General features: G+C 39.9%; 1 protein-coding gene across 1 annotated transcript; it reads left to right on the forward strand.

The window, feature by feature from the left end:
- The first annotated feature begins 290 nt into the window (after positions 1-290).
- LOC140931967 (uncharacterized) lies at positions 291-3,994 on the forward strand. Its single transcript, XM_073381644.1, has 4 exons — positions 291-474; positions 581-706; positions 1,001-1,469; positions 1,998-3,994. Exons 1-4 carry the CDS (start codon positions 297-299, stop codon positions 2,989-2,991), a joined length of 1,767 nt encoding a protein of 588 aa, XP_073237745.1. The 5' UTR covers positions 291-296; the 3' UTR covers positions 2,992-3,994.
- Positions 3,995-11,359: the final 7,365 nt, after the last annotated feature.

Raw genomic sequence — 11,359 nt, forward strand, 5'->3', positions numbered from 1 at the left:
GCAGATGGAGTAATTTGCAGGTGTATGTTCATGTACAGCTGTAGGTTTAGCTCTAACCCAGTAAATAATACCGGTTTACAGAGTCACACCTCCAGCAATTTGCACCGTTCAGATTAGGTGTATACTTAATGAGTGATATTAGTGAGATTACACAGACTGTATTTTTAGATACAGGTAGTGGTAATATTATGTTTATAGAGTTATGTTAGTGACTTAGTTAGGAAATGTTCTTTTAAAAGCTCGCAGAAATTGAGAACAGTACACATCAGTGTGAACACCCAAGCATACCAGGAAAAATGGAAAGGAGGCCATCTGTGATCAGTAAAATCAATCCAGCTAATAGTGAAACACTGAGTTTGTCAGCAAGCCAGTTCAGGCGACGAAGACAGAAAACAGTTGAGGCTGTGAAAGCAATCCACTGTGACAGTCATGTTTACACTTCTGAGAAAGAACAAACAAAATCAATAAAAGATGGCCTTTGGACAACTTTGATTACCTCAGCAGAAACTGGAGAGATGAGAGAGTATATATCCAACTCCAAGAAATGCATGGGTTCAGTTGTTCCTTCTCCTGAAGCTAGCTGATCTGTATATGGATCTTCATAAACAAATCCCCATGCTTCATTGGTTTCGTGGTGAAGAGGGACTATTCTGGGTTGCTATAGGGGCAGATGGTGCACCATTTGGTAAAGATGATTGCGCCACTGGTAGGCTTGTTTAGTTAGTTTAGATTAGCATGAATGGCCAGTTTATGTAAACTCACTGCAAGAAACTTTTGAATTGCCAGTATATCTTTTAGAGCTTAGTTGTACCTCTGGATACTGTGAACTATCTTTCACATGCATTTCATTGTAAACAAAGAAGAGCCCATATTAATGATATTAATATTCTTAATTTATTACTTTTTTATATCACTTGGGGACAGCATAACATAGTTCTGGTGGTGACCACTTCTACTGTACTGATCTTGATCTGTTATGTTCTTATAATCATCCTTGCAGCCTACTTAGTCAGTTTCCTAAACCTGCTAATTCGAGTCCAGAGTTGCAACGAAAATCACCTGCTGCTGGGGGCCAACTGTGAAGAGGACCACCCTTTAATGAAAGCTTACCCCCAACGACTTACAAAAGAAATGGAAGAAGTGGAAAATAAAGTGTTGACCACTGAGAAGGGATATCAAGTAAGATTTGCCATCAAATTAATTCCTTCAGACATGACGTGGGCCTCCTCTTTTTCAGGAGAGTTGAACAATGCGGCAACTTATTTTTCCCCATTTGCAAATGTCTCACAAAGCAACAAACACACCATGTTTGGCTCTATAGGAGGTTCAGATGCAACCTGGCAGCCATGGAGTTGTGAAAAGAGATTAGCGGTGGCAAGAAATGTTCAAAATTTTAAAAAGCGCCTCAAAGATCCAGACAAGAAGCAGAGGGGTGAAGTAACAAAATTCATAGCTCAAAGCAAATCCAGGTAGAGTATTTTTTTAATGCTGTGCAGCTAATTTTGCTCTTATTTAAAATTTTTAAAAGCAGTTTGATTTATTTTTATTTTTGGTCTACTCTAAGGCTGCGTTCTTTTGGGGTGATCCAGATCAAGATCAGTGATCCAAGATCTGTCTGAATCATGGTGCACCAAAGGAACTGGTCAATCCATAACCGAAGTGGATTCGCCGGTTCTGTTGATGTACCATGATCCAGACAGATCTTGGATCACTGATCCAGATCTGGATCACCCCAAAGGAATGCAGCCTAAATCTTACATTTACTTTAGGGGAGCAGGGATGGCGCAGTGGTGAGAGTGTCGCCTCGCACCAATGTGTCCCGGGTTCGATTCTGAGGGTTTTCTCCGGGTTCTCCGGTTTTCCTCCCTCATCAAAAATCAACATTTCTAAATTCCAATTCGATCGGGAATTCGAGGGCCACGGGTTTGTCAGTCGAAGACTGTTATGTGCTACCCTCATTAAACAAAGTCGATTATTACTTTACCTTACCTTTCCAGGCAGGAGTTTGTACCACCCCTTGGAAAATTTGTTAGCTTGATAAAGTCTGATCCATTGCACAGCATCAACAATGGTTGGCAACAGTGGTTTACCCATTGTTTGACTGTTGCCATGCAGCACACCAATCCTAATCAATTGAAGGCTGCAGTAGTTTTATCAGATTTGCCAACTTCCTGCCCACTAGTCACGTTCTTTAACTGTGTAAAAGAATGCATGAAGTGTGGACGTCTGTACAAAAACTTTTGCTGTTGGTTTTCTGAGAAACGGAAGAAAGGGCTTCAATTCAGTTATCGTTTTACAGGTTTGGAGTCCAAGAGATTTTGTTGGAACTTTGGGCTCCTAATTGAAGTTCCCTTAGGCATCGCCAACATTTCAAGTTCAATCAAAGTAAAACTGCATGCCTTAGCTTTTTCAGCTTTACAACTACGAAACAGTGGGCCACTGTTTTCAAGGGTGGAAATTAGTAGAGAACAGTTGGTAGAGCTTGAAAGCAAATGCCAACTGTATTTTAATACTCATGCCCTTTTGCTTGATGGCATTAACCCCACAACTTGGACAACTGGATATGCCATCCCCTACAGCACCCAACAACTGTTTAAGGAGAGTGGGTTTGGACTTGGATTAAATTCCATGCAGGGGAGAGAAGCCAAACATATTAAACTAGCGGCGTATGTACAAAACACTTGTAACATAAACAAAAACCAGAGGCGGTGGATGGTTTTTTGGCATGAATATGTCTCTATGGTGTGGCTTCGAGAATTAGATCCCCACAGCATTACCTACCGCCCAGAAAAAAAGAAAGCTTGTGACTCGTACATCCCTAAGAAGGTAGCAGAGAAAAATGTATTGCACTGCCACTGTGGACTGCTAAAGTCAAATTCTGGTGATTACGAATGTCCACTTTGCATGAGCAGCACAATGAAGCTGGTGAAAGAGGCTGCTAGGAAGGGAAAAATTTCCCCTGCTTTAAAGACCCTGTTTGACACTGTTTAAAAATGGGTTTTGGACTAAGTTCTATGCAGGTCAGAGAAGCCAAACACATTAAGCTTGTACAAGTTTAGTTTGAAAACCAAAGGAAGGGCCAGTGCTTATCATCAAAAACAGGCTGGAACAGCAACATAGATTGTAAAAGGAAAAATTGCTTAACAGCTTAAATTCAAAACTGTTGCTCCTAATAGATAGCTTTTTTTATTTGTTTGGTTTGAAAAACAAGGAAAGAGCTGGTGCATTATACCAGCTTGCTGTGATATTGTAAGGGCTGCCCCATGTAGAATAAACAGTGGGCATAAACTTAAATAATCAGCCTAGTCTTAGCATCTGTCATTGAAACCAAGCAGTAAATTCAACAAAAGTCTGATCAAAACAGACTGGAACGGCAACATACTGTAGATTGTAAAAGGAAAAATTGCTTATAACAACAGCTTAAATTCTAAACTGTTGCTCCTAATAGATAGCATTTTTTATTTGTTTGGTTTGAAAAGCAAGGAAAGGGCCGGTGCATTTTACCAGCTTGCTGTGATATTGTAAGGGCTGCCCCATGTAGAATAAACAGTGGGCATAAACTTAAATAATCAGCCTGGTCTTAGCATCTGTCATTGAAACCAAGCAGTAAATTCAACAAAAGTCTGATCAAAAACAGACTGGAACAGCAACATACGGTAGATTGTAAAAGGAAAGATTGGCAACAAGACTCTTTCTCGACATACATTTTTTTAATTTTTTCTTCACAAGAATTTAACAATATGGGCCTATTGGACACTGGGGCAAAAAAGTTACAAGTTGTTCAATGCTTAGTTTTTTGTTCAAATGTTTTAACCAGAGAACATTAATTTTTTATCATGAATCCTGGTTATGGATCTTGTGTTGTCTAAGTGCAAAGTTGTCAACCATAAATAAGACTTTTCTTAACAAGGGAACATATGGATATTAGAACATAAAATCTGTTCATTTTTATAACTGACAAATTATATTGTTTTGACTGTACCTCTTAGTAAAACATCCAAGTAAAGTGGAATAAATTTAAACAACATGGTGGCATCATGACTGTAATTAGGACTTTTTGCCACTGCCTGACAAACAGATAATCAACATCAATATCAAGTGCTTGCCGAAAATTCCAAGATTATCGTACCTTGTAAACTAAACATGACCTACTCAGAAAATGTAACAGTGAAAGTGCAAACTCTACAATGAAACCCACTGGGAAGGAGGAAGAGATGGAAATGAGTCAAATAACAGCTGGCTCTGCCATGAGGTAAGTCAGAAGACCATCCAGAGCTATAATTATGTACCTATCAATGTCAAGCCAGTGGGGGGGGGGGGGAGGGGGGAATTTCAGTTATATTTGACCTCACATTTTTGCCTGGGGGTAGGGAATTTGACAGCAATTTTTTGGAAAATGTCAAATCCCCACCCTATGCCCCATGTACCCCCCCCCCCCCTTGCTGGCTTGCCATTGATGGGTGCATTATGTTATGTTATTTTTAATACAGTTTTAATACATGTGGAAGATCCCTACCAGTTCTAGCATTCCAAAATTCCATGCCATTGTCATTTATGTAAACAAAACAGTACTTTTTTAGGTTTACCTCTTACGAGCCAAAAATTAATGTTGTGGCACTCCATGCTCATTCCAAAAGCCATAATAGAAATTAACTGAGAGCACTTCTGAATGTTTGTTGTATCTGAATTTTAGTGGTTTGCTGTTGTCAACAATAAGCTCACATCTCCCATTATTCTTGGTAGGTTTCTTTTTCAGCAGATCATCCTTGGCTACAAGTTCACCCTCAATGTTCATTTTGTCAAAGATAAAAACAGCTTTATTTATTCGTGTTACTTCCACATTAACCACAGCTGTAGTCTCCGTGTACTAATGCCCGTAACTGTTTCTTTGTACAATATGTTTTAAAAGAACATCAAAAACCTCTCGTGGAATGTCGAGGGAAAATTCACCATTCCAAGGGTTTGTTAGATTGGGTGTTGGTCGAAGTCTACTGACAATCTTCGTATGGATCTTCTTTAGAGCATTAATAACCATTCTTTGGGTCCCAACAAGTTGTTGAATTTCTTTGTTCCTCGATTGACCCACATATTTTTTCTCCAACATTCCTACTGCCGTCTCTACTTCATGATAAAATCTGGATATGGAGTGCATCGTAGCCGTACTTTCTGTTTGAGATAGATAATCGTACATATTTCTGCGAAGAAAGCTGCTAATTTCCCAAGAAGGTGGGTTTCTTTCGAATAGTTGCGCCAGGTTGGTTTTTACCCATGACACACCCCGCGCCTCTGATGACCGATTTGAGGGGTGGTTTGGCCCCGGCATGAACAGATACAACAGATGTCACAGAGGGGCAAAACTGAAGAAGATTGAAACGGATTGAAATTAAGATTTTTGAAAACTGTTCAGCCTAACAGTTTTTTAAAGTTGACCCCTACTGCTTGCAACTTCAAAAATAATGCTCAGGAGACATATTTGTTTGTCTCGGATCTCTGATTTTGTCATTTACATGTAATTTCTTTACTTACTTTAAATTCCATAGCGATTGAGGGCGAGTAATTGGCAAAGTTAGACAAAATGAACTGGACTGCCGTGACACAGCCCCTTTAACACTAAACTAAAATTTCCCGAGTTGGTGGTGGGGACGGCTCCATCCAAAACACAAAAGGAAGTAATAGATCCTTTGTAGGACAACACAACCTAATAATAACAACACTACCTTATAATAATACAACATATAAAATAAATGTCACACTATGATGATGCTGGGAAGAAGGGTATTGTCACCGAAATCCATGTGGTGGTCCACTAGCGAATTAAACGAACAATGTTGCCTGTGTTTTGTACTTGCAAGGTTTTCATGGAGACTTTTCCCAGGAAAGTCAGAGTGAACAAGATGAAAGTGAAGACTGGAAGATAAACACGACTTTCATAATGGCAGACCGCTCGGGCGGAGTGGGAACGAATCACATCAGAGCGAGGCAAGTTAGGCCACAGTAACCAAAACAAATCAAAGCGATGCAACGCGACGCGATGCAATCTTACTAGTATCTACAGCTGGCATCTAGCATGAAATATGTTGAGTGAACCGTTTCTAGAAGAGCAAGATATTCCTGGTGCGTCACTTTGCGGTAGAAAACCGTCTGAATTAAAGAACGAAGGACTTGAATTTTGGTTGAAATGTAGAGGTGATCCAGGCAAAGGCCTCAAAACCAAAGCTGAGCTTGTAAAGAAGTAAGACGGCGATCGCTTTGTAATCTTACTTATATTCTACAAATAAATAAATAATAATAATGAGTCTTTATTTCACCAAAAGATAAAACTACATATCTTATGTTACAATAAAAGAAGATAAAAACTATGATAAAAATATCTACATTATATGTATATATTAAAAACGTGTATCGTTACAATAAATGGAGCTTAAAAAAATAAATAAATAAATGGAGCTTAAAAATCAACCTATTTACAAAGGTGTTCATAAAACGCTCTGTATTAATTTTCGGACGTACGCAGCCTTTTTTCCTAAGATTATGTACGTAAGTCTTCTGGACAGGAATGATATCTTTTAGTGGGTGGCAATCCGTTGATATTAATTTCTTTAAAATGTTTTGGTCTTGTTTATTTTTGGTTCTTACATGCTCATTGAATTTCCCGTCACTCTGTAGAGTTACTCCTAGTAAAACGAAGCTATTACATTGAGGAATATTGTTAATTGGGGAGGAAAGTACATTGTGATTTTTCTTTCTAACAACCAGCTCTTTACATTTACTAGGGTTGCAGACCATTTTATTGTCTTTGCACCAGATTAAGAACTGTCCTAATAAGTCGGCAGACGGATCACGGTTGCTAGTGATAGGCGAAACTATAGTGGAATCATCAGCGTATTTAAAAAGAACAGGGTAACCATTAAAGAAAATCTCCAAGTCATTCAAAAATATATTAAAAAGATACAAGTCACTTGCAAGATTTGTTCAAGTTTAATAATCACCTGATTTCTTTATTAGGGTAGAAGAGTATATCAAGACCGGAAAGGACAAAAATATTGTGAATCCCGATCCAAATGGTCTGTACACTAAGCGAAATCAGCAACGCATTGGAATCGGAGCTACATCAAGTGTTACGGACTCCTCAAATGGTGATGCTAACAAACCGTCTGTCAAGTATCCCTCTGATGGATGGAGTACGTCTCTTGAAAAGATGCCTATGTACACCAGGGCAGAAATAAACGAGCATATAGCCAGATCGGGAAAAAGTATTTCCAATATTCAACATCTTTCTGTCCCAACCTCCTTAAGAAAAGCGAAGACATTCATCGAAGATGAATATCTAAGAAAAATAACTGCCGCAAGTGATGACTGCTGTTTTTATTTTCAAGCCAAATGCTGCCATAGCTTTAGAAAGGACGAACCCCCACATCAATTAAAACTGGCGTTGTGTATTTTCAAGGGAGACGTTTTAGACAGCAGCTGTACGTATGTCACAGGAAAGGCTGGATTTTGCAACCATATTTCAGTTTTGATGTTCAAAACTTGCAAGTATACCCTCTTTGAAGCGAAGACTACCAAGGATCTATGTCAAGAAAAGGACGAGAATCTAGATCTGGCGTGTACATCTCAGCTTCAAAGATGGCACAAAAAAGGAGGCGGCGAAGACATAGTTCCCCAGCCAGTTATGGGGGTTTATGTTACCAAAAAGAAGCTTGATGAGCCCAGTAGTTCAAGAGGATCAGGTGGTGTGAAATGTTTTCTCTATGAAGCCCGAAAGCAGCCACATTATGACCCCAAGAATGAGTCATCTTTTAAGACAGAACTTGCTACAATTGACCCAAACATGGGTTTTGCTCATTTGAGTAAAGGTAACAACTCAAGTGGTGAAACAGTACAGACAAAATATGGAGAGACTCATCACTTCTAATGTTAAAAGTCAAGCGGAAAAAGAGTTTGGGGCAAGACTTGGAAAGTCTATAGCGAAAGCATGTAGCTCCACCATATCAAAACAACCTGCACCTCGTATTACTAAAACAACACACGACATTCCCATTGAGAAAATTGTCAGGGAAAACATTCGCAGGTGTGAGCGAGAGGAGATGGCTATGGTAAAGGCTGCACAAAATGCAGTTTTTTCATGTGTGGCTTCATCGGCCACATCTGGAGAAAGCATTGCTACTCAAATTGTAGCTTCGATAAGAATTTATGTTGAAAACGTCGAAGAGAGAGCTTTGCACCCTTACAAGATCGTTCTGGAAATAGCAGACGTTACGAGGAAAGAAATGGGTACAATGAATATCCAAAGTTTATTGCAAGATATGGTTGAACAGTGTGCTCTCCTAGGTCTGTATCGTTCTAAAGTACAAGAATTGAAATTTGAGCTAAAAGACAAAGATAAGGTTATAGAAAAAATCAAATTAACTATGGAACAAAATAATGTAAATTGTGCCGTTCCTGACACAGCTTTGAAAATTGCAGCCGTCATAGAAAGTGAAGATGAAGACTCTGTGGTACTGGCTTCTTTACTCAAAGATTTAATTCAAAATCGAGGAACACCAAATAAGAGATGGTCGGATGCAACAAAATCTCTGTTCGCTATCATTCTTGATTATGGAGGTCCGGCTCTTGCCAGAATTGTTCAAGAAAAAATCGGCTGCCCAAGCCTTCAATCCATGTACCGCACCGCCAGATCTAATTACGCTATTCCGTGTAAATTAGAGGAGCAAGCCCTGAGACACGCAAGGTCGTTCTACGATACCATTGGTTATAATGGAGTTTTTGCACTAGCTGTGGACGCAACTGCAGTCGTTCCCACAATGAGAGTTAAGGGAAATAAAATAACTGGATTGGCAACAGAACGCGATGTTATAGTTAGCTCTGCTCAAGATATACTAAATGTTGTGAAAAATAGGGAATACGAGTTGGCCAAACAAGCAAACGTATTTATCGTGGCACCACTGCAGGATCACGTTCCTCAAGATTATACACTTATCAGACATTGGTGTAACCAAGCTACTCTGTGGGGTGCCCGCAATAAAATAACAATCGTTGGGGCGGACGGGGACTCTAAATTCAGGAAATACTATGTTGAACGCTTAACAAACCCTAGAAGAAAGAAATGACATCATCTGTTTGAATTATGACTCGTTTGATTTCAACATTGTAGTGGAAAATGTTTCACGGCTTGGGTGTCGATAATCCTGTCCCGGCTGTTATGTTTCCAGACTGGAGACATCTTGTTAAGAAATGGAGAAATCAGTTACTTAACGTAAAGGGCCTTCTCATTATTGGCAGCGGCGTCGCTCAAATAGAACATTTGATGAAGGTCTTTGAGAATTACAGAATTTGGTCAGGTTTATGGAAAAGCGACGTTTTCCTCAAAGATAAACAGAATGTTGACGCTGCCATCGGAATAATGAAAACAGAAGTAAGAGTTTGCATGAAGGACTGGAGTGACTCAGAAACTATTGGAACTAGAACCTACTTAAAAATGGGGCACTCCATGTTACAGTCCTTCACTGAAAAAGACTTGACTGTGCACGAGCGCGAAGCTTGCATGAGCACCCGTAACTTTCTTGCGATGTTAAAGAGTACGGCTGAAAATTTCAAACTACGATGTCGAAAAGCATTTCATCTCAGCAAACCTTTGGCTTGCCGGACATGGCCTTACACTCGCAATGAAAATGTTTTCTGTGTACTACCCCAACCACCAATTTCACCCCTGGGCATTCGGATCACAACCTTGCGAGGATTTCTTTGCAAAATTGCGCTGGTTTTGCAGAGGAAAGCCAAACCTTACACTGCTGGACATGATCGACCTTTCCAGTAGAGTTCAAAAGTTAGAAAAACTTAAATCGCGCAGTGTCAATCCAGACATTCAACCACCGAACTGGCCTCAGGACATTGACGTGGAACTCAAAGAAGGAATGATGATGGCAGAGAGAGAGGTTCTAAAAACACTGCAACTGATAGGAATGCTACCAGCTTTGGTAAAGGGTAACATCCTTAAAGAAGATGGTGACGACATAATTTGCCTTAATACACCAGGCTTAGGAACCTTTGCAGTATGGGAATCTCCTGATGAGAACAATGTAACTGCCAGCGACGAGCTCCTTGACTTGGAGAGCGAAGTACTTCTAACAGCAATCGAAGAACATTGTACTTCTTCCTCCAATGCCTTAATTGATTTGGCTGCAGCAACTTGTTTACATCAGTCTGAACAGGTAGAGTCAGAAGAGGAAGATGAAGATAGCCCTACTCATTGCGCATTGTACAAGGAAAAGAAATGCAAGTATAATAATTCAACATTCAAACCTCCAAAAAAAACATTCTGGTTAGGTTGCAATTATCCTTGTTGTAATGCATGGTATCACGAACAGTGCCTATCCCTTCAGTTCACAGGGAGTATGAGGGTCAATTCTATCACATTGCCGAATTTCTGTCCTTACAGGAGGGCAAAGTATACCGTCCAGCCACTTCACGATTAGCAAGATGGATGGAATCTGCCAGAAATGATTTTTACGAGCAAGTGGAAAAGCTTTTTGCGCCTCAACGGGTTGAAACTGGGACTTACCACAGTGATATTGTTGCGTTGTGGTTACCGTCAGAGGGACTGCATGTTGGACTTGTCATCAGAATTGTTCGATCACCTTCCTTGAAATCGAACTTTCCTGTTTTTGAGTGGCGTTCCGATTCACAGAAATCTGAAAAGGTTACTATTTGTTTTCGAGTACTTAACTTTCTGAAGGAAGATTCTGTTGCTTGGAAGTTAGAAACCACTAACAATTTTCGCTGGTGTCATGTTTGTTCAATTTTAAAAGTGGTCAGAAAAGTAAGTATAACACAATCAGTATGGCCAGTCAATGTGGACTTGAGAGATGTTTTAAAGGATTTGCCACGTTTGCAGCTGATGGACAAAGAAAGAAGAGATCGAAAAAAGAGAAGAAAGGAAAAGGATGAAGGAAGGCAACCCAGAATGTATGACTGTTCAATTGTTGAGAGAGGTGCTAGAAGAAATGGGCGAACCTTACAGCAAAAGCTGGAAAAAAACACAACTGATACAAAGGGTTAGAGCTGCAGGGGAAGAACAACTCTACAGCGTGTCTTATTTCCTCGGCAACCACCATGGTAAGTACTGCAAGGCAACCAAACACAGAACCCAGTGGAAACTTTTTTAGGAATTCTGCAGGTCACCTGAGCATAGGTTGCAGAAGCGAGTTTACAACTGCGCAACTGACAATCTCCCCTTTTTCAAAGGAGCAGGTTTCAGCGACTAATGGAGATTCATCGTTTCCTCGAAAGCATTCAGTTGCAGGATCGGTAACTGTTCCTTACTATTATGACGAGGAGAAGAGGAGAATCATTCATTTGC

Source organism: Porites lutea, chromosome 3, assembly GCF_958299795.1.
Source record: "Porites lutea chromosome 3, jaPorLute2.1, whole genome shotgun sequence".
NCBI classification, from domain to species: Eukaryota; Metazoa; Cnidaria; class Anthozoa; order Scleractinia; family Poritidae; genus Porites; species Porites lutea.